Consider the following 24,431-nt stretch of genomic DNA (forward strand, 5'->3'; position numbering starts at 1 on the left):
TGTTGGGAGCCTTGTTTCAGTGGCGGCTTACTATATTAAGCTTTTGGCTCATCTCAGGCCTTTCATTTCACAGGCCAATGCCGAGACAATTGCCAGAGCAATTATAGGTTCAAAAATAGATTATTGTAGTAGCCTTTTGGTCCTGCTTAGTAAAGCTGACACTAACAGACTACAAGTGGTTCGAAATGGTGCAGTTTGGGTGGTTGTTGGATTATTCCAACGTGACCACATTTCGGCTGTCAGACGATCCCTGCATTGGCTCCCGGTGGAGGCGCATGCCCTCTTTCGTCTCCTTGTTATCACCTTCAAATGTCAAATCAGCCTATAAAGTGCACAGCAGGTCTTTAACATCTAGTAATCAGAACTATCTGATAATTCCCATACGTAGGACTAAAAAGGTCGAAAGTGGAACTTTCTTCATTGCAGCTCCTAAAGCTTGGAACAAGCTACCCCTTGACCTCAGATGTCAGGAAACCATAGAGACTTTTAAGTAAAAACTGAAAACCTGGATGTTCGCCTGACTCTCCTGGGCAGTTTCTGATTGAGTATTCATCCCTACTGAGGCTTTCTTGTGTTTTTGTTCAATGTCTTGTCAGCGTCCTGATGCCCATGGGTCCATGGTTTGCGCAATTCAAATATTGTAAAGTAAAGTAAACCAGAGTTGGTTTTCACCGGTTCTAAATTTCCAGAAACAAGAAAAAAGGAGAGCTGAAAGAAAGTGCCAAAAAGATCAGACGCAATCAAATAAACAAAAGTGAAAGTCTCTGGAAAAGCTATACCATGGAGAAATCATAGCGGCTAAAGAACAATACTTTGATTCTCAAATGAATGCATCTAAAAACGATTCCAGAAAATGTTTTGAAATCCTCTGGGAATTGGAAAAACCTAAGGCAATACTCCATCAGTTTACACCAACAGAGGTGGATTGTGAAGCAGTGCAGAAAGCATTTGCAGATAAAATCGCCGCAGCCCATGCCCAAATTAAGGACAACCTAGGCCATGCCGAGTATAAAAACTCCTTACAGGCCACAGAGGAGATAAGCAAAGCGGGTATGATGTGAGATGATATTTTATGTGTATCACGCTCGTACACAAGTGTTTCAGAGCGCGACAAGGCAAGGGAGGGGAAACGGGGGAGAACAAAACAACGATCTTACTAGGCCCAGTGACATTGAGAACGTGCAAGTGCATGGGAAAGGGGAAAAGTGCATGGAAGGGGGAGAGTGGAAAGTGCAGAGCAGAGGAGAACAGATACATAATAATAAATACAAATAAATAGATAATGAAGCAATAAACAGGGGTAGTGCGGTCAGCAAGTGGCAAGAGCTGTGTTTACGGCAGCAGAATTTGTTAAGTCTGATAAGTGCATAAAAGAAGAAAATGGGGTGTGGGGGACTCTAGGGGTTACAGATGCAGTCCCCAGTGGGAGGGGTGGCCGGGAGGCAGTGCAGAAGGGTGGCAGGGTGAGCAGGTACCTGGGCCCGGGGGACAGAGGGTGGCCAGGTGTACAGTGCCAAGAGAGCAGATCAGCAGGGCAGAGGGGGAGCAAAGGCAGCTGCAAAGAGGAAGTTCTTGAGGTGCTTCCGGAACCGGAGATGGTTCTCCTCAAGTTTTATAGTGGCAGGGAGGCTATTCCAGAGGGAGGCCCCAGCCGAAAACAGGGATCTTCCCCCAGCTCGTTTCTTTGAAAAACGACTGACCCTGAGGGAGTTAGAGGTAGAGGAGCGAAGGGCTCGAGAGGGGAGGTATTGGCGGAGGGATAGCTGAGGGTATTTTGGGCCCAGGCCCCAGAAAGCTTTGTGGACAATGCAGAGGGTTTTAAATTTAATCCTTGCATCACCTGGGAGCCAATGGAGAGATTTCAGAGCTGGAGAGATACGATCCAAGGGCTTGAGGATAAGGACAAGTCTTGCAGTCCTGTTCTGGATTAGTTGCAGAGGGCGAAGAGTAGAGACAGGTAAATTTAGAAAGCGGCTGTTACAATAGTCCAACCTAGAGAGAACCAGAGCTTGGGAGACAGTGAGCTTCTGGGGGAAGGCGGGGAAAGGAATAGTACCTCTGAGGAGGTGCAGTAGGAAGTTTGACTTTTTAGTGACCTCCGAGATGTGGGAGGAGAAGGAAAGTGTGGAGTCAAAGATGACCCTGAGGTTCTTAGCCTCGCAGGTGGGATGGGAGGAGGGCCAAGCGAGGCCAGCCAGAGAGAGAGGGGAAAGGATGGAGAAGGTGTGCCGATGAGGAGGATCTCAGTCTTGCTGGCATTCAGGCAAATATCAGACCTTTCACTTTTCAAGCTATCACTAAGGAAACCTTTGGAAAAGTCCTTAATGAAATAAGACCCAAAACATGTGAAGGTGAGGTCCTCCCTTATAAACTTATCCTGGCTAACATTGAGCGTTTCCTCCATTTTTTAGTCCACTTCATTAATGCATCTTTTAAATATAATTTAATACTGGATTCACTGAAAAATGTGTCAGTGACACCGCTTATAACAAAAGCAGGACAGGACCCTATGGTGTATACGAACTACAGGTCCATTTCAAATATGACGTTTTTGAAAATTGTTGATAAGCTGGCCATGATTCAACTTCAAGAACATCTGGAAAGGACTGAAGTCTACCATCCTAGGCAGTCATGGTTTAGGTCTTTTCATGGCACAGAAAGTGCATTAGTAGACCTACAAAGTGAAATGCTGAAACTCGTGGACAAAAGCACGGCAGGGCTGCTGATGTTATTAGATCTTTCAGCAGCCTTCGACCTTCTGGACCATAATAGGCTCTTGGATAGACTTAAGGATGTTGGCAATTTCTCTGATGACACAGTCACTTAGATTAAAACCTTTCTTCAAAATTCCATATCTACATCCACATTAAAGAAATGTCCCCATCCTGATGAAGGCCCTGTTTGGGACCTAACAAAAATATCTTTGGACAGATGTATCTTGCAATGGGGGCCGAAACACAATGTGTCGACCTGTAGTCTGACTAGAAAGATCTACTAGTCTGTAGTCCCATAAGGATGATCTCCCACTTTTTCCACATCCTACCATTTATCATTACATTACCTAAAACCAAGTGATATCTAGAAAGAGCAAAATAATCAGATGCAGAGTGCTGAAGTGCTCTTAGTAGTACATGAGAAATGGAACTTGTGGTTTCTGTCAAAAGTGAAGATTTTTATTTATTTTTTATTTACAGTATATGGTTAGAAAACAAACCTTTTGCTGATTTAATCCATCAAGTAAGACAATATAAAGAACCCGTTTTGTTAAGATATAACAACTAGGCAGCATGGTTAACATACAATGTATGTAAAAAATCTAACACTTTCAATATGATTTACCAAAATTAAAATCACTTTAAATTTGATTAAAACACAATAAATAATGTGCACATGTGATACTGATATAAAATGGAGAGCTACCTTCCATATATAATAAGCTGTCGGTGTCACAACGGTGCTCTCTACACTGAACAAAGTGTTCCAAAATTGTTCCCCTCAATGGATACAACATTGTGTACAAAACAACTATAGTTAGCCCTATAATAGGACGTAAGAGCCTGCATTGGGTCAGAAGATGTTGCACAGTCTCAATGTGTGTATTATAAAGTCTGCAGGTTCTGTCCCTGGATGCTAACCTGTGCCATCTACCTACATGTTCCCGAGTAGGAAGAATTTTAAAACAAAGGTATATTATAAACCTACATATATTAACAGATAATTTTGTTAAATAAGTTGGGAGCGTATCCCGGCGAAATCCCTGTGTGCTATAAACCTGATAAATGTTCTTTGTACTAAGATACCCAATATTGTCAATTAAGTCAAAATTGTTCTTTTTAATATACACGGGCATTGGGAAGCTCCATCAAATCATACATATCAATGTCCAAGTTCTTTAAATGCCCCATTGCTGTCTCTTTGAGCTCTACAAGGAATGTATTTGCAGTATACCCCATATAATGCCTGGCCATATAGCTGTACACATTGTCTACTTCCATGGGGGAATGAATTATTGCCAGTAACAATCTGCACTGCTGAAAGAGCCAATGAGAATAGATGGATTGGACTCCTAGTTTACCGCGTAATGCCTGTACTTGGATAGAAGCGGAAACCCCCAAGATGGATCTCAGCAATTTAGCTCGCATTTTATCCATCTATTCACCATAGGGCCAGAATGGATGGCCGAGCAGTAGAGGATCATGGGTATTGTACTTTTACTATGCATTTCCACTATGCCCTCAGCATTGTTGCCACCTTTATTCATTTCCTTGTGGTTTTAGTTAACACATAGTCACCATGCATATGGATGGACGGATTATTACAAATAGGCACACCCAGGTACATATATCTGTCTACTACTTCTAAAGGCTTGCCCATGTAGCACCAGTTAAAGTTGTGCATCAACTTCTTTTTCTTACCAAATAACAGTATCTTTGTTTTGGTGCTGTTTAACCCTAAGACCATTTGTCTGAGGGTAGTCTAAGGGTGTCTGAGGGTAGTCAGCCAAAGCATCAATGATCTATGCAAACCAATGGGTATGCGGTCAAGAATGACTGTATCATCATCATATCCCAACCAGGACACTGGCACTGTACCAATACAAGGTGGGAAATTGCAAGCTGCTTCAATACAAGAGCCCATATCTGCCAGATACAGGTTATATAACAATGGAGCCAGGCCGCAGCCCTGTTTCAAGCTTGTATTGATTTGAATAGCCCAAGTAAGCTCTTCCTTCTGATTGATACGATGCGACACCATAGTCTCAGTATATAGGGAAATGAGGAAATATAACAGTGTGCAATCAATACCACAGCCTGGCACGAACTACAGAATCAAAAGCTTCAAAAAAAAAAAAAAGTGACTAATAATGGTTTGCATGGTGCGGTACTGAGATTGCCATGTAATTTATGGAGCCCTGTTTGAAATGGGGACTGCACATTTCTAGTAATAGCCCGTTTGGACAGTTTATTTTGCAATATAATTGCAAAGATTTTTGAGCTAATGTCAAGCATGGCCAGTAGCCTGTAATCATGGGGATTGGCGCGATCACCCTTCTTTAATACGGGGATAAGAATAGATGAATGCCAGCTCGGGGGAATTTGTCCAGTTGTAAGAATTCTTAGGTATAACTTAGACAGGACCATGGCCTAAAAGTCCGGATTGGCTTTAAATATCACTCTCAAATCCCTTACAAAACATATCATCTAACTGACTTGCTTCAGGTAAACCGCTGGCACCTCCTTTTCTTCTCTTCGAAGTTGGGTTGGCCTTTCTGCTGTCTACGGCCGCGTGTCGTTTTTCAGTGTTGTTTTCAACTGCATTCCCGAACAGCAGGCAAACCCACATCTGTAGCTTTCTGCGTTCCTTTTCCTTCTCTCGAATCTCCTTCCCTTCACACCTGTCAGCTTGGTTTGGCTTTTATTTAAACTTCCCGGCCCAATTACCTCCTTCCCAACAACTAGACCATTGCGTTTGATACACGGTCTTAGTAATCATCATTACTCTTCTGTTCTTCCTTGTGTCAGCGGCAATTGTCCTGCTTTTTGTCGACATTGAGTGAGTAATTGCGGAACTTAATTAGGAGGAATCTTCATTACTCCTGATCTCTTCCTCGTGTCAGTGTCTGTGGATTTTCCTCTTGAATGATATTGAGGAAGTGAACACTGAGATGGGAATAATCTTTACTGCTCCTGATATCTTCCTCATCTCAATACTTCATATGCGGTCCCTATTGGGATCTTGAGGGGAAACTAAAGTGGATGTACTAAAATGTTGGTGAGGGATATGACATTATGACATGCCATTAAAGACTGGGGAATCATCCCTGAAAGGGAAGGGGGTATGCGGTTTCCTCCAACCATGTCCCATCATTTCCCCAAGGTATACTACCTCGCCCCCACCCAGGTGATTTTCCCTCATATAGCCACAGCCAGGGTCAGGATCAGGTAGCGGATGCCGTCCCCTGGCCAGATGGCCCCAGGTAAAGTAGTGAGGACATCACTGGAACCATCACATCGCCACTGGCATATCAACAGGCTGGAGTTGCAGGCGATCAGGTTGGCCCTGATGGCCTTTGCTCCCTCCCACCCTCTGCTGGACTACACAGTGGCCATGAACTACTTCAACTAGTGGGGGGTGTTCGGTCTACCCCTATGTATCGAGGTGCTGCAACTATGATTCTGGTTGCTAGAGCACCAGATCTCAGCTTGAGCTGTCCATTTAGCAGGAGAACGGGAGGTGGATTCTCTAAGCAGGCAGAGCATGGTCTTGCACGAGTGGGAAGTGTGCTAGGAAGATCTCAAAGAGATCTTAACTCAGTGGGGTACCCCAACAGTAGATTTGTTTTCTACGAGGTCCAAGGCAAAGTGCGGACAATTTTGCTTGAGGGAATTCCCAATGAAGGGTGAACTGGGTGATGCGCTCCTGGTGGAGTGGGTCTTCAACCTCCACTATGCGTTCCCTCCAATACCTGTCATCCCGTGGGTACTCAGGAGGTTGCATAGAGATTTCGAGCCACTATGATCTTGATTGCCCTGGATTGGGTGAGAACATGCTACTCTGAACTCCTGGACCTGACCATCTGCCCACCTCTCGACAGCCAGAACTCCTATTTCAGTCGGTTGGTTGAGTGCTTCCCCCGAACCTAGAATCCCTCAACCTACATGCGTAGCTCTTGAGAGGATGAGGCATGATGACTGCGACCTCTCAGAAGAGGAACTTGAGGTGTTACTGGCTGCACGCTGGCTGTCTACGAGATCTGTGTATGTGTGCAGATGGAGAAGATTTGAGGCGTGGTGTAGGGAATGCAGGATAGACCCTATTGCTTGCCCCCCTCCCCACCCTCCCACTGCAGTTATGGGAGTTCCTTCTGTGACTGGCCTCTTCAGGCCTTCAGATAGGCACAGTGAAGGGCTACTTGGCGGCTTTGTCTGTGTTCAAGAGGTCTCCAAATCAAGGATCTTTCTTCACGATCCCGATAATGACACAATTCCTGAAAGGCCTTGTAACTAGGTTTCTGCCTACCCCGTTTTTAGTTCCGAACTTGGACTTGGTTTTGACATTCTTGATTCTGTTTGAGCCCATGCATTCATGTCCTATCAGGCTTCTCACCCTGAAAACGGCTTCCCTGGTGGCTATCATGTCAGAAAGACATGTAAGTGAGCGGCACGCTCTATCTTGCAATCCACCTTTCCTGTGATTCTTCAAGGTGAAAGTCGTTTCTGAATTCCACATGTCCCAGAGCATTGATTTGCCAGTGTTGGATCCTCCTCCATGTCCTTTTAAGGATGACGAGAGGCTGCACAGGCTGTACCCTAAGAGGACTCTCAATTTTATGTGGCTAAAACAGCAGAATGAACGACCAACTCTTTGTGGCTTTCTTTCTGTCCAGGAAGGGTCTGCTTGTGTCTAAGCAGACCATCTCTCAATGGATAACTCCCTGCATCGCAGAGTGTTATCAGAGAGCATGTAAAGAACTGCCACATGCATCACGGCACATTCCACTAGGGGTCTGGAGGCATCATCTGCATTGCAGAAGTTTGTGCAGTAAAGGAACTATGTCCAGCAGCGACATGGTCGTCACTCCACACCTTAACAAAGCATTGCTGCTTTGATTTGGTCCATGGTTTGTGCACTTTGATTCGGCAGAGCAGTGTTGCAGAGCTTCGTAGTCTGAGGGCTTTCATCATGCCTCTGCTCTCTGTGCTGCTTTGGGAATATATAAAATGAGAAATGTATGGGAGAATGCAATCCATTGAAGGAGAAATTACTTAACAGTAATGTTCTTTCTATGGATTCTTCTCACGCAGATTCCTCATCACCCTCCCTTTCAGTCCTGCTGTGAAAGTGGTCTGCTGTCTTTATCTGGTTGTCCTTTTGTGATGATTAGGAGCTAGGCATAGTTTGATGCCTTGCTGTGTTACTACTGTAAGTCTGTGAGTTCCACTTTACTTCTGTTCCTTACCAAAAATACGTTTTTGAACTGTTTTCAAGCCGCATCCTATGGATTCTTCCTCTGTGGCTGCTGAACTTGGGCGGGGGGAGAAGTGACGGTGGGGGGACTGAGGTATGGGCGTATTGGTGTAGTATATATGTGGCTGACGTCTTATCTGGAACCGCTGAGTGGCACTGTCGAGTCAAGAGAAGTCTGATGAGGAATCTGTGGGAGAACAATCCATAGAAAAAACATTACTTATAATTCATTTCTCCTTTCAGTTGTATTGTTTCCCAGAAAACATATCTGCCAGATCGAGACCTATAATAACATAGAAAAAATAAATGTGATGGGAATGTTTACTAATATTACTCAACCAGAATTAACAGTGACTTCTTAGATTCTAATCCAGTCATATTTTAGAAGATCCTAGAATTTACTCAATATTTATTTTGTTCATCACATAAAAATATATATGAATTAATAAAGTGATTCTAATGGATTGCGTCCTCCCGCGTCCTCATCTTAAATATATTCTCCAGCTTTAACTGATCTCTGAACCTTTTTTTCGACTTCGCTCTTCTTCATCACGGCCAGATGTGGCATCAGCGTTGGTATAAGTAGCTTACACCACGCTCCATGACCTCTCTTTTTTCTCTGTGCTGAGCACATTTCAGAACGTATCCCATGGTTTCAACATCAGTGATTACTTTGAAGTAATTTACTTCAAAGTGATTACTTTGAAATTAATTGATAAATATAGGTAAATGTATGTTAAAGTGTAGAAAGGGGGTGGGAAGGGTTAGGGGTCGTAGTGAAGGGGAAAGCAGGGTATGCCCCCAATAAAAATAAAGAGGTGACATTTCAAAAGTAATCACTTTGAAGTAAACTACATCAAAATAATTACTTTCGACCAGATCACATGGAACCCTTCAGAAATGTTCTGATGTGCTAGATAAAAATCAACTTTCTGGTTACAATGTCTATGTCGAATCTATCCGGTTTTAAAAGATGCGGCGACTGCAGCACCAAAAGGCTGCTAATGGACCCTCGCAAGGTATGTCTCTGTTGGCACGACTTTATTTGATTGTGGAATGTTTTTTCGCTGTGTTTTTTACCGCACATTTTTTCGTGAAAAAACTCATCTAATTCTTTTGGGGGTGGGGGGAGTTAGAAAAATATATGAATTGGGTGTGGGTGTTCGGGAATATATAAAAAATTAAAGGGGGTGGGGGGATAAAAAAAAAAATTCGATGAGTCTGCGGTAAAAAACCCAGCAAAAAAACATCCAGCGATGAAATGACATGGAACCGTCTCTGTTGTCTTGGTGCCGGACAGGAAGTATCAGATTGCGGCTTGTGCCAATTGATGGCAACAAATGCATTGAAAGGAAGATTGTTGAAATTAGCTCTCTGGTGCAAGACGTCCAAGTCGCCCAGCACTACCCCTTCTAAACTAAGATCTTTCGAAGGGAGAATCTCAGAGGTGAAAGAAAAGTCCCTCGAGAGACCTAAAAGAGACCTAAAGAACACAGAAAGAGAGCCCATTCCAGAAGCAAATCCCACCATTCCTCCTGCTCGTCCTCAAAAAGAAACAAAGTAGACACAGACACTCATCAAAGGACTCCTCCTCAGAGAGAGGTATGTTTCCCTTCAAAATCTGCCGCAGCAGAAAAGTAGGAGGAATTCAGTCTCAAAATGATGTATTTTAAAAAGCAGCAGTCTCAGTCTCCAACTTAGAGCCAAAAATATAAAACGCGGAACCCACTGCGCTCAACAAAGCCAGCAAGGAAGCAGAGAAGCACTTATCTTGGATTCTGTGATGAATTGAGGGAATTTGTCCCTTCTCCCCAAAGGGGAGCCCCCCCTGTGAGGCTAGGGAGGTGAGCCCGCTCTGCAACTCCTTTCCTAGGGGTAGAGGCAAGTGGGACCTCACCAGGTTAGAATCCCCCTTTTTGGAGCAAGGACTCCTGTTTCAGTTAGAAAACCACCCGATGGCCTGCTGGTGATGGCGTATATGGACTTATGTAATATACAAAACTGTTATCAAACTCATGGGGATAACTTGAAGTTACGTTGTGAACGACAAGAAATGGAAGATATTCCTTTAAATGTAAGTCTCCAATGGACTTCAACGAGGAGGCAGAAAAGTGATGTGAGACCAACAATTGGGATGCTGAGATCCAAGAGAGAGCCAGGGCCCGAGAGACGCGGGGAAATCTCCCTGTGCGTAACGGAGCAGAAGAAGGTGTGGGGGAGGCTCTAAGGCAGAAGAAGGTGTGGATCTGGGAGAACGTGAAGCCAACGTGTAACAGAGCCATTCCAGTGCGGTACCAGAAACGCTCAGCAACAGGCACACCAGAGTGGAAGAAAGCCAAGTAAGACGCAGGAGAAAGAGCGGTGGTGGCGTGACTGCGGAATTGGAGATGGTGGACAGTCTGCCCGTACAAAAGCGGCAAGACCATCCAGGGGTATAACAAACTTCCAGCCGAAGTCACAATCCCTGTGACATTCCAAAGACAAGGAAGGAAACACTGGGGAAAGCATGCCAAAGAGCGGCAACGAGAAGGACATAGAATCCAAGGGCCTGCAGGTACCGTCAATGTTGCCCCGGAACTAAGAAGGTAAAACAGGGAATGGGAATATTGGAAAGCCAAGCAGGACTCATTCTAAGTTAAGCAAAACTCGTCGCAGTACTAATGGGAAAAGTATAAGAAATAATCCAGCGAAACAGAGCTGTAGAATGAGATAAAGAGAAAAATGAAACTGATATAGTGGGAACGAAATACAATTGGAGGCTTATCGCTGTATGGAAATGCAAAGGCCTAACCATATATCAAAGATAAGATAGAGATAGAAAAGAGACATTTGGGGAGAACATACCTGTGAAGCCAGGAAGTCTGAAGTCATACATTAAACTGCACTCTCGGAATGGGGGGAATTGTAATTGTAACTTGAGCTACCATAAAAGCGAGGAGAAAAGTGTAGCAGAGATTATAGACTTAGGCTAACAAGGAAGAATAAGGACCAGGGAGGCCCTTCCCCTAAGAGGACTGCAAAACTTGATACAGTGGATAACAAGAGACTATTTGCATATTCTACTGAAAGGAGTAAAGAGAGAGGGTGAAGAAACTTCTGACAAAACACAAGCGAGAGGAGAAGGGGGAGCCATTCTGGTAGGGTCAGAGAGCTTAGATTTGGAGAGAGGACTGATTTGTTTTTGGACATTCATCCTGACTGATGAGCACCTTGGTTAGTAAGATAGGCAGGGAACACCCCATAGTTATAGGGAGAGATAGGTCTTATTTTATTTTAAATAAACTTCACAGTAAGATGTGTTTACTGCATCTGTGTCCTTAGCACCTAGGAGCCTGGGCATGAAGTCGACCTCGAAGAGTCTTTGAGTACCAACAACATTGTTGACCACCATGGCTGCTTCAGTGCTTTTCAGTCGCATCAGGATCGTCTTTGAAAGGCCTGTCGATGTTGATCATTTACTCAACCAACAAAGTACTCTCTACAGACTTCAGACACTTTCCAGATCATCTTTGATGATGAGATAGGCCCAATAACTTTTGGGTTTGAGTCGTTCAGATCTTTGAGCACTCCAGGCAAATTTGTGTCATAGGAGGACAGAATGGCAGAGTTCGCCTCTGCAAATGAAAGAGGCCAGCGGATTTAGCACTTTCTCTGATGTTGATTTTTGCGCAACCTGACCCATGTGCACATCCTCCTGCCTCTTGCAGAAAAGGTTATGACTAATATGTCAAAGCCCTAAGGGGTGTTCCCCAGCAAAAGTTGTCACATAATATGATCTCAGACATCTTGGACGAAGGTGCTCCATTGGAGCCAGTTCTTCCTTTTCATACAGCACTTAGGGCCCCACTTTTAGAGCTGTAGATTAAACCATGCCTGATGCTAGTAGTTCATAAGGACTTGGTAAAGAAGTAAAAACTTGGATCCACAGACCCTGACTCCCTATCAAAGCATCCCAGCCCTTGTGGAGCAAGCTGCTACGTCAGGGAAAGAAACTAGTGCCTACCTAGGGAAAACTAAAAATATGATGCACTTTCCAAAAAAGTGTTTGATTCAGGCAGCATGGCTTTGAAGGATATTAATGCAACATGTGCCCTAGCCAAGTATATCCCCATCTTATGGGTAGGGATTTCAGAGGTGGCACAACTCATCCCAGAAAGTGAGTTGAGGTATGGTTTTCGAGACATCCTAGCTGATGGAAAGGCAATGTATCGTTAACTACAAACTGGTTTGGATGTGACTGATGGTGCGGGTAGATCATGGACATGAGCTTGGTGTCAGACATTTTCATGGCTTAGAAAGTCTGAGTTTACTAGATGTCCGGACAAGCCTACTAGACATGCCCTTTGATGGCTAAAATCTTTGCTGCCCTAAGGCGGGGAATAGCCTAGCATACCTGCAGACATCCAAAGCCGTAAACCAAGTCTTTTGCGGTAGAGCAGTGCGCCAAAAGCCGACTTAATCCACGGCACAGAGCTGCAGAGGCAGACCCTTTTGCTATTTCATTTCCTTAATTTCCAGAGGAGAAAAGGTAAAGCGTCTGGAAGAAAAGGACAAAGCAAATTTGCAAGACCACCAAGAGCTGAAAAGTCTAATTGGTCTATACCTTACCTTCCTCTCTCCCATCAAGTGCTGAAGCAGCACCAAAGCCAGTTTGAGAGATTCTCCATTGATTCTCGACCCTTCGCCATTGAGGGGCCGTCTTACTCAACATTCCAGAGAATGGTAGGACATTACTTAAGATGCCTGGGTGCGACAAGCCTTGATCCAAGATTACTGCCTCTTTTCTCCAATGACCTCCAAATTACCCCCCACCCACTTATCCTTCTCAGAATCCGGACTGCTTTTCTAACAGGAGATTGTTTTGCTGCTGGAGAAAGGCGCAATAGAAATGGTGCCTCAATGTCATGCGTGGACCGCTGCGCGTTGGTTCACGCAAGTTTGGTCCCGCTAATGCAGTAAGAGAACATTCGAATCGGAGCACGGCTCGCCACAGTGAATGGAGGTTGCCATGGAAACTACGTGATACGTTGCTGAGGAAGCGCAACGTTCGTTTGGGTTCACGGCAGTGATCAGGTGACCTGGGCTATTTAAACCACGCCTCCACGTTGTTCAGTGCTTCTGATTGAGCTTTCTTTGGCGTTCGATTTTTGGCCTTTTTTCTTCTTGCTCTGATTTAATACACGTTCCTGACCCGGCTTTCTGACTCGACTACTCTTTTGGATCATCCTTGCCTGCTTTGAAAACTTTGGTCTTCTTGTTAACGAACTCTTGCTTTTGTCCCTCGATTACGTCTGGCCTTTTTTTCCTTCTGTTCCTGTTCTTGCCCGCTTGGATTTACGACCCGGTTGTTTTTCACTCGGTAAAGACATTATCTCACCTCCGCGTTTTAGAGACTAACATAACCATTGGACACCGTGGGACAGCCGCCGCTGCACCGTGGGACAGCCGCCGCTGCACCGTGGGACAGCCGCCGCTGCACCGTGGGAGAGCCGCCGCTGCACCGTGGGACAGCCTCCGCTGCATCGTGGGAGAGCCGCCGCTGCACTGTGGGACAGCCTCCGCTGCACCGTGGGACAGCCGCCGCTGCACCGTGGGAGAGCCGCTGCAGTACCGCGGAACAGCCTCCGCTCTACCTAGGAAGAAGGTCTCACTTGGTAAACTTTCTCCTTTATTATAAGCAAGATATGGTTCTTGTTGCTTATTGTCATTCTTCATTTTGATCCCAGGGTTATAGGCTCACATTGTTTTATTTCTTCTTTCAGAACATCTATTGGGTTTCCTTTATCCGTTGTGAAGTCTCTAAACATTAGTCAGGTTAGTTTGGAGTAACTCTAGAGAAATTAATTACTGTACCCATTATCAGTTGTTCTAATCATATCAATCTTGTTTATTTTCTACAGCCACGAGGTCTCGATGGGAATCCAATCTTCCAGTCAATAGATTGCTTTGTATGTTTATTTGCACATTCAAAGTGATATATTAGCAGGAAGAATTCTTCTTCTACACTACAGGGCCAAGTCCAAGAGGAAGAATTCTAACACTCAAGGGGAAACGAACCAAAGGTGGTATTCCCTTTATTTCCTGGTATCGAAGGACGATGGGGGACTGCGACCCATCTTGGAACAGAATGCTTACTATGATGTGCCCATACATCCAAAGCTCGGGAAGTATCTGATGTTTGTGGTTGGCAGTTCTCACTACCAATTTTGGGTTCAACCTTTTTGACTGATCGCTGCCCAGAGGGCCTTTACCAAGTTATCAGTGGTGGCAGCCCCCTACTTGGATGATTGGCTGATCAGAACCCTCTCTGCTCGGAGCAGGCTCAGGAGCATCCCATCCACAGCTGCCACTTATTACACATTCTGGGCTTCTCCCTCCCGTTGAAGAAATCCTAAATGAGAACGTCACAAAAGCTTCAGTTCATAGGAGTGGGCCTGGACTCCTCCTCTTGGCTTTCGCTCCCTAGATCAGATTTCTGCCAATTCAGGAGATGGTTAAGAAATTACAGAATGCCCACACATTGCTGGCCATGGACTTCCTTCCCCAGGTTGCTCAATCTCTTGGCGTCCTGCATTTTCCTGGTGCCGGAGGCCCGACTCAGAATGATGTTACTTCAGTGGGCCCTCAGATCGCACTGGGCACAGTACTTAAGCAGCTAGACAAACCTCCTCCAGGTCCCGAGCAGGGTCACACAGGATTTCCTGTTGTAGGATCTCTGAGAGAACTTAATGGTGGGTGAACCTTTTTGGAAACCATGGCTAAAGGGAACTGTGGTTATGGACACCACTTGAAGAGATGGGGTGCATACCTGAATTAGCTTACTGGTTGTGGTCTGGGAGACGAAACTCCACATAAAGCTGTTGTAGCTGAGGGCTTCCAGACTGGCACTAATGGCTATTTTGCCTATGTTACAGGGGGAAGACTGTCCCGATCATGACAACACATCATGGTGGCCATGCACTACATACACAAGATGAGGGTTAGGGTCGTGCCACCTTTGCAAGGAGGCAATGTAGCTCTGGTTTTGTGTGTTAAAGAATGAGAACTCTTTATTAGTTCACCAAGCCAGAATGACGTGACATTGGACATCCTGTGCAGGCAGGGATCAGTCTCTCATGAGTGTGAGTTGTGTCGGGATGTTCTTTTAACGATCTTTGCCCTCTGGGGAACCCCTGTAGTAGATCAGTTCTCATTTAGCAGTAAGGTCTGGTTTTGATGACTTTGCTCTCTTGGGCTGAGTTCATAGTTTTGGGGCAGCAGGCCTGTGAAAGTCAATTGTCATATTTGTTGGTCACCATGTTCACAGGGCAGCGGGACTTTAAATGATAAGTGGAGTGAAACAGAGGAATGCAGATGGATTGAAGCAGCAGATGGACACTGACAAGAGGTAGAAACGCAATTGTCCCTTGCATGTGCAGTGCATCAAACTGATACATGCTGACTCTCATTTGAAACAGTGTCGGTGGACACAACTCACATGAATCAGAATGGCGAAGGAAGCAGCTTCTCCAAAGCTTGCAAACTGCTACTACTGCCACACTGAGTCTCTCGGACGGTGACAAGAAAGGTCAATGCACCCAATGATTGCCAAATATGAGGCATCCACAGAACTAAGTTTGATAACGTAGCACTCACTAGTGAGGAGAATTGTAGCAGAGGAGACCAGTGGGCAGAGATGGAGAGCACAGAAACGGGATGCAAACGCTTCTTACCCAAAGGAAACGGGATAAGGCCACTTGGGCTGAGACACAGTCACTCAGCCACAGACCAAAATGGGACATAAGTAGAGAAAGCATTAGAAGTGAGAGGCCTGAATGGATGATGGGAGCAGTAGTCATGTGGTCTAAGATGAGAAACTTGAAGTTCTGGAAATCAAATATATGCTAAATCTATAAAAGATTGTGAGGGAGAGAGCTGATGGATGTTAGGATGTAAAGTCCAATGCCATAGGAAAATGAAACAACCATTCTGAACCCTAGGAACTATATGAAGGCTCAATCTATAAAACAGTGGGAACGAGAACAATGATGCATGTTGGGACAATGAAGTCAGATATACTAAAGTATGGATGCTTTAATACATAAGGTGCTGCGCATCTGATGAATATTAAAAGTGAGGAAACAGATGTTTGCTGAGAAAGCCAGTTCATGTTCTCCATAATGTCAATTTAAGGAACACAAAATTAAGTTTGTTTTACATTGCAGTCTATTCTAAGTCTAATATTCATTCAAGGAATACCAAGTGATGTTTTTTGAGAAGCAGTCTAATCGAATTATGACTCCACTGAAAGAATACCAAATGATAATTGTTGTGAAAGTCTGTTCTAATACTAATCATTATTAGAAGAATAAAAATATGCTTATTGAGAAAGTAAGTATTGTCTTGCTTTAACAAATTTGGAAGGAGCATGAAATGATGTATGCCGGGAGATGACGTCTTAGTTTTGTGTGACGTAAGAAATAAATCAGTGAGGGCCTGGTGAAGACTAAATATAAACCAAGCTTACATGAGCTTGAATTTGGAAAAGTGGCAATGTTCCTCTGCAGTATGAATTTACAGATTAATAGAATATAACAGAACATGTCTACAAGAAACCGAATGAGGAATGCAGAGACTTGATAAAGTGGTGGAGCAGATTGTTGGCAATTGTGGTATGAGACAGGCTGGTGAGGAAGTCTCTCCGATTCCATCCATTGAGACTATTGAGTTGGTAGAAAAAGACCCCACCCTGTATTTCAATAAAATGCTTATGATTGTACATATCTTAGTCCATCTGTTCAAAATGATTTGGAATAGCTTTGTGGGAAGGGAGTGTTAATAAAATAAGAGTTGGCTGCTCTGAAGTCATGATATGATATGATATGGCATTTGTAACACGCCTATACACCAGTGTTTCAAGGCGCGACGAGGCAGGGAGGGGGGAACAAGGGGAAGACAGACAACGATCCTACTAGGCCAGGTGTCATTTAGATCGCTCAAGTGCAGGGGTAAACGGGAAGGGGAAAAGTGCAAGGGGAGGGGGGGGAAGTGCAGTACAAGGTAAGTAGTATAAAATAAATAAAATAGGGCCAGCTGGTGGCAAGTGCAAGGTAAGTGCAGACAAGTGCTGGGACGGGGGGCTGTAGGGATACAGAGACAGTCCCGCAGTGCAGGGGTTGCCAGGGAGGCAGTGCAAGTGGAGAGTGGCTGGGCCCAGTACTGAGGTCGGTGAGAGTGGCCCAGTTGCAGATTCAGTGCAGTTTAGTGAAGAATTTAGCAGGGGAGAGGGAGAGAGAAAGCAGAAGCAAAGAGGAAGATTTTGAGGTGCTTCCGGAACCGGAGATGGTTCTCTTCAAGTTTCAGGGAGGCAGGAAGGCTGTTCCAGAGGGAGGCCCCTGCCGCAGAGAGCGATCTACCCCCAGCTCGTTGCTTCAAGAAGCGGCTGACCCTGAGGGAGTTGGAGACGGATGAGCGAAGGGCTCGGGAAGGAAGATATTTAGGAAGAGAGAGAGTTGAAGGTATTCAGGCCCCAGGCCCCAGCAGGCCTTGTGGACAATGCAGAGGGTTTTGAACTTAATCCTTGCAGCCACTGGGAGCCAGTGTAGAGTTTTCAGTCCTGGAGAGATACGTCCCTGGGCTTGAGGCCAAGGACAAGTCTCGCAGTCCTGTTCTGGATGAGTTGCAGAGGGCGTAGAGTGGATGCAGGCAGATTAAGATAGAGGCTGTTACAGTAGTCCAGCTTTGAGAGAACCAGAGCTTGGGAGACAGCGAGCTTCTGGGGGAAGGAGAGGAAGGGAAGAATACCTCTGAGGAGGTGCAGTTGGTAGTGTGACTTCTTAGAGACGTCAGATATATGAGGAGAGAAGGAGAGTGTGGAGTCGAAGATGACCCCGAGGTGTTTTGCCTTGCAGGTAGGAGCAGGAAGAGGGCCAAGAGAGGCTGGCCAGAGAGCTGCAGGGAAGGAGGGAGTGGGTGTGCCGATGAGTAGAATCTCAGTCTTACTGGCATTAAGGCAGAGGTCATTGGCGGCACACCATTCCTGGATAGCAGACAGACAGTCAGAGATGAGGGAAGGAGAGGAGGAGGCCGAGGGTAGCCTGAAAATGAGCTGGGTATCGTCCGCATAGCACTGAAAGTTGGGGCAGAGAGCGGCGATGCGGTGGGCAAGGAGTGCCAGATACTGGTTGAACAGCCAGGGAGAGAGATTAGATCCCTGGGGGACACCACAGGTGGAAAAAAAGCTGTCAGAGAGGAAGGGCCTCAGTTGGACCTGGGAGGGTCGATAAGAAAGGAAAGAGGTCAGCCACGCCAGAGCGTGAGCAGTGATACCCAGGTTATCACAGAGACGGTTGAGCAGGGTGGCATGGTTGACCGTGTCAAAGGCAGAAGAGAGATCGAGCAGAATGAGAACACACGGAGTGTTGGAGTCGAGGTTCAAGAGCAGGTCCTCACGGATGTTCAGGAGAGCAGTTTCCGTGCTTCTGGCAGCTCTGAAGCCAGATTGATGGTCATGAAGACTACCAACAGATTCAGCATGGAGGTTAAGCTGGGAGATGGCCAGTTTCTCCAGGAGCTTGCCCAGGAAGGGAGTTATGGAGATTGGGCGATAGTTAGCCGGGCAGGAGGGGTCGGAAGAGGGTTTCTTAAGAAGAGGGTGCACAAGGGGAGTGCTTAAGGGGGGATGGGAAGACTCCAGAGGCGAAGGAGTGGTTGCAAAAGTCAGCCAGGGCAGGTGCCAGGGAGTCGATGTGGTCCTTGATAGTTTTGGAGGAACAGGGGTGAACCTCTTTAGACGAGACTTTCATAGATCGGACTTGTCTGGAAACCTTGTCAGCAGAGAAAAGGGGAAAGGCAGAGGAGGGAGGGGGGGTGGCTGCAGAAGGGCCAGAGGAAGAGCAGGGAAGAGAGGGGGGAGGGAGGTGATAGGAGGAGAGTGAGGACAGGATGTCCTGAGTTTTAGAGATGAAGTGAGAGGCCAGTGCAGTGCAGAGGGCCTGGGAGGGGACAGGAGAGGTAGAGACTGCTGCAGGGTTGGCAAGCTCCTTGCAGATTTTAAAGAGTTTGGCCGAGTTGTTAGATGCCGCAGAGATGCAGGCTTCGATAAGGGCTCTCTTCTTGGTGAGAACGGAGAGACGGTATTGCCTTTGGAGCAGGCGGCAGGCCAGTTTGTCAGAGGATGAACATGAAGCACGGCATTTCCTCTCTGCCACCCTGCACTTGCGTTTTAGGGTGACGAGATCCGAGTCATACCAGGAGTTGCATTTGGCTTTGGGCTTCAGGCGGATTCTCATGACGGGGGCAAGGATATCAAGAGTATCAGATATAGCAGAGTGGAGCATGGAGAGGTCTCTCTTTCCATGGTGACAGTTGTGCAAATCACCAGTAGAATGAAAACATTACAATATAGTGGGAAGTGGAATACATATTGAACACTTCATGTTTTGAAACAATATTGATTTATATTTGTATTATGAGGTTAATGCTCCACTGTATTTACATATTAATCTTTTATGTCTCCCAATAGAGCTTCCTAAACAATTTCCAAACTGCAAAAGAAGCTCTGAGTGCTGCCACTGCCCAGGCTGCGGAAAAGGCAGCATCCAGCATGAAAGATTTTGCTCAGAAGAGTTTCCGCCTTTCAATAGATATACATCTCAAAGCTCCTGTGATCGTCATCCCTCAGTCTTCAGTTTCCCAAAATGCTGTTATTGCTGATCTTGGTTGGATCATAGTACAGAACCACTTTAGCCTGATTCCTGTGGAGGAATGTGCACTCCCCCCAGTCATTGATAGGATGGATGTGCAGTTAAATGATTTGAAATTGTCAAGGTATGCATTCATAGTTACCATGTCATTTTCACATGTCTATACCTAAAATGTTAAATATGTGCTTGCTTTAGAGAATATGGGTACTCATGCATTCCTTAATTCAGTTGCCATAGTTCTTTCTTTGTTATACTAGTTTAACTATCTACAGTTACAACCTCAAACATGCCTTCATTTTAAAATGTACAATACTTTGTCCACGGTTTATCGAGTTAAGGCAAAAAGCCCATGTAAGCTAAAATTTCAAGTCAACTGTGGGATCTGTGACAAAGTCCACTACTCTAGAATGTTGACCAAGAAGCCAGGGGCTTCCTGGAGCTACGTGAAGATGGACTTGAGGACTGGATGTAGAGGTTCCCTTGCATGCCCTCAGTCTGCATCATTAAGCAGGGGACCGTTGCATGTTGGACAAAGATACTCCTGGTCCTTAAAGAGGCCCGTGATATTGCATGACAAGCAGCAAAAATTGAAATCTTCCATAACATGCACTAAAACAAATCACTTTTGCAAAATTATTAATGTTTTTACTTTCATTTTGTCAAATAGGTTGAGCGTGGTGTGTGTGTGTAACCCCTTTTTAAGAATTCTAGAGCTACTTGTAGATTGCTAACAGGATTACAAAACACGGCCAATTGAGGATCTTTCCCTCACCATCCTACCTCAGCTTTGCACTGTTTATAGTTCCTGCAAGTGTTGCATGTTAATTTGCTATGGAATTCTGTAGGTTTGCTAATTAAATTGACACTTGTGTAGCACAGCTGGCGATTTAAATTATGTTTGTTAATGAAAACACAACTCGCCCTGCATAGTCCTCTGTTGCCCTCTGGGTTTTCCCCATTTTTCTTTCTCTGTAAAGAGGAAGTTCAAAGGCGCTAAGTGAGAGAGAGTGCAGCAGTAATCATCTCTTTCACTCTCAAAAGTGCCCAAGGCCTTGTGGGAATGAAAGCAAAGAAAGTTCTTTCTTTTCAAATAATTGTAAACCAGAAGTGGTCAGGAGGATACTTTTATTAAGCGAACTACATTATTTTTTGCAAAGGTTATGTACATATAAACTTTATTTTTTTAAAGACAGTCCTCCAGTCCCATTCCAAAAAAATGAAGTTGTTACATAATTACAGTATTTGCCCATTTCTCTGCCTGCTACGCCATCCACTCTGCTTAGTCTCTTTTTGTTCTTTCCTCTTCTGTAATGAAAAAACAAACTACTGAAATACCATACATTGTAGTTAGTCTCTAGAGCTCACTTTGCTATACGATTATGATTGTATTCTATATTGGCACCTGGAGGAGAAAACAGACTAATCGTGAATATGGGAATGCCAACAGAATCCACAATTAGCTGCCCACATTTTATATCCGCCTGCTGCATCTCTGCCCAGCCTTTACCTTGTCCTTGCAGGCAGTGCCCTAGGCTGAGTCTCCACTGGAGGGTCCTCACTTCGAACCCCCTGCCTGACCACAGTACTCCAGCCAGCCCCACTGATGACTCACTAGCATCCTGGAAATTGTTATTTTTAAGGGAAGCATGAATTGAGTAAAGCCTGGTTTCCTTAAAAACAAATTAAGTATCAGCACCCCTGATTCTTGGTGCAAGGGCTAATGGCAAAAAACACTGCTTTCGTAGGCCTGCACAGCTTGAATGCTGCCACTTGGGTCTACCTGGCTCTGGTTTTAGGACCATTACTGACCCTGCCCGCCCTCATAAATTGTATTTAACGCTGTATTGAAAACAGTTGATATCAATGACCGACAAGTGCCATCTTATCCACCTGAAGCTGACAAATAACATGTCTGCCGCAACACCATACTAAGTACATCTCATGGATTCCTTCCTGCCACCGATTCCTCATATATGATATCAACATCCCCAGTACAGCTGTTCCCTGGAAACCTTTCCGCCACCAGGGGGCGCTGGATGGCTCCCCGCCGGATACATCCAACGCTTCTATATGCCCCGTGCCGGAAATGACATTCGGCAAGTATCATTAGAGGTGCTGAGCCCCATGACCTCAGTTACTTTTTTCTGCGTACTCGATTCGCTTTTCGAGATCGTGCTTGTCGAGCTTTTTTAAAGTGGTTCGCCATGCCGACTCTGTCAAAGTCCTCTGGCTTCAAGACATGTATGGACTGCAGCCGGCAGATATCGGTCTCTGATCCGCACCATTTTTCCTTGTACTCTTTGAGTGAAGACAACAACAACCAGGACTGCGGGTCGTGTCAATCAATGCACCCAAAGGCCCTTATGGAGCAGGCAGTGAAATGATTTGCCTTCATCCACAAGGAGATGGTTCTGCAGTCTCAGTCCAGTCTGCATGTCGAGGATCGCCATTCCGAAGATCGAAGGGTACCATGCGTGCTAAAGGAGTCAAAGAAACACTGTAAGAGCTTTCACTCTCCGCGTGAGTCCTCTCACCACCATTCTTCTTTCTCCTTGAGAAAAAGGAGGCACCGCACAAAGGGTTCCATGGAGTGATAGTCGCAGGTAACCTTCCCAACACAATCCTTCATGAAGGAGGAATGGAAATGTTTTCACCTGAAGATGCTGACGTCTTCGCCAAGGCACCAGTGGCTTGGGCTTTGGCACCTGTGGCACAGGCAGGGGCGCTGCTGGCTTTGGCTACGGCACTGATGGGTCCCACCACGTCTTCCGTGACTGGTAGGGGACCCTTGGGCGATAACTCACGCATGCCTACGGGCTGGGGCCTGGTCCAAACGGAGAGCAAGATTGCTCGGCAGGCTCCGTCTGTCCCGCCTGCTCCATCATCAGCGCTGTGGACTCCACTTCCCAGAGACACTTTTATGGGGAAAATGTATGACATTTATGACGCGAATGGCGACCAGGTCCCTTTTGGATTTGACCCCATGGGTCCCAGGGAAGATGGGGACTTCTCCGAGGAGGACCAACACCAGATAAACCTCAGGCCGCTTTTCAATGCCTCATGGGAAAGGTGGCCTATGCACTGGGTCTCTTGGTGCCATCCAGAGTGCAATATGAACTCTGCGACATTCTGGTTGATGCCCCCAAGAAAAAGACGCTGCTGCCTTTCAATGTGACAGTGGAGGCGTCCGTCTGTGTTGGAAGTGAGAGAAACCTGCCTCTGTTGCCCCAGTGGACAGGGATTTTGCGAGGAAGCCCCGTCCTGCACCATTGGACCCAGCTTTCCTTTCTGCCCATGCATCGCCTGAAAGCCTGGTGGTACAGGCCGCAAAGGCTAAACTTCTACTTGTCTGTGCCTTCCACCAGACAGGGAAATCAAAAGGCTGGACGAATGGGGCAAGAGGTGTTTGCGTCGGGCAGTCGGGCAGTGTGAGCCGTGAATGTCTCTTGTGCAATGGCAAAGCTATCCTTTGGTCTCTGGTCAGACGTAGCCAAAACCCGTCCCAAAGGGAGAGATGAGGGATGGGTTTCTGTCCCTGGACTCGTATGGCAAGAAGGCGGCACAGCAGATGCTGAAATCTGGCCTAGGCGCAGCAGACTGTGTGGCCCGATCCATGCTGCTGGATATGCCTTTTGATGGACCAAACCTATTTGGACCTAAGGCTGACGATGCCCTCTAGAATGTAGTCTCGTCTAAGGCACCTGCCAAGTCCTTGGAACTCGTGGTGCTGCAACCCACCATGCAATCCTCATCACGGGGTACGTTTTTTGCCCCTTTCCCACATTTACTCAGAGAAGCCGTGGACAACCTGCCCCAGGAAGGGGCCAAGGCAGACGTTTCCCAAGAGGGAGAGGTTCACATCGATGAGGTATCACAGCAGCCAGTATCCCAGGGCACCAAACCTCAGTGACTGACTCCAGCATCCGTCACCAGTGGGGGAGACTATCCATGTTCATCAGGGAGCGGTCAATGACCATGTCTGAAGATTGGGCTCTACAGGCATCAATCAGGGATATTGCCTTCCTTTTCACCAACGCCCACTAGACCACAGTCCACTGACCACCGATTTATCTCTGGACCTAATCCTTTGGGAGGAGGTCCGTCAGCTTCTGGCAAAGAACGCTATCAAACTAGTTACGCACTCAGAACGAGGGAGGGGTTGGTACTCCACCTATTTTCTGGTGCCAAAGGAGGGCAGAGGTTTGTATCACATTCTGGATCTACGGCTTCTGAACTTGTTCATTTGCAAGGACAGGTTCAAGATGGTTACACTAGCCCAGATTCTGCAAGCCCCGATTTGCAGGACTAGTTTCCCTGCATCTTCAGGATGCCCTACTTCCATGCGTCGATTCATTTGAAGCACAGGTAGTACCTGAGATTCGTGGTGGGCCAACAACATTACCAGTTCAAGGTTCTGCCATTCAGTCGTTCGTCTGCACCCAGGGTTTTCACCAAATGCCTGCGAGTAGTAGCAGCAAAGGGAGGATATTCATCTCTTTCCCCACCTGGACAACTGGCTGGTCCGAGCTCGCTCACTAAAGCTAGTGTCAGAACATCTACTCCGCACATGCACCCACTTGCACAGTTTGGGCTTTTCCCTTAATTTTTTGTTTTGTTTTTAAAATGTGTTTTTATTGGCATTTCACTGATAACATTAACCAACAAGCCTCCAGCGCCCCACATCCACCCCTTCTCCCTCCCCACCGCACCATCCCTTCATCAAAGGCTAATAAGTCCTCCGCACCCCCTGGTGGCTGTACTCCTTTCACATTATGTCCA

At 46.0% G+C, this 24,431-nt stretch overlaps 1 protein-coding gene across 4 annotated transcripts in view; it reads left to right on the top strand.

Annotated features, from left to right (window-relative positions):
• Window positions 1–24,431, top strand: part of VPS13C (vacuolar protein sorting 13 homolog C) — a 5,236,720-nt gene that overhangs the window by 2,843,104 nt on the left and 2,369,185 nt on the right. For all 4 annotated transcript variants that reach the window (XM_069624493.1, XM_069624490.1, XM_069624491.1 and 1 more), the window contains one exon: window positions 19,472–19,776. In XM_069624493.1, coding sequence (XP_069480594.1) covers window positions 19,472–19,776 — 305 coding nt within the window. The remainder of the gene's footprint in view (window positions 1–19,471; window positions 19,777–24,431) is intronic.

This window comes from Ambystoma mexicanum, chromosome 11 (genome assembly GCF_040938575.1).
Source record: "Ambystoma mexicanum isolate Mex_15411 chromosome 11, UKY_AmexF1_1, whole genome shotgun sequence".
NCBI lineage: Eukaryota > Metazoa > Chordata > Amphibia > Caudata > Ambystomatidae > Ambystoma > Ambystoma mexicanum.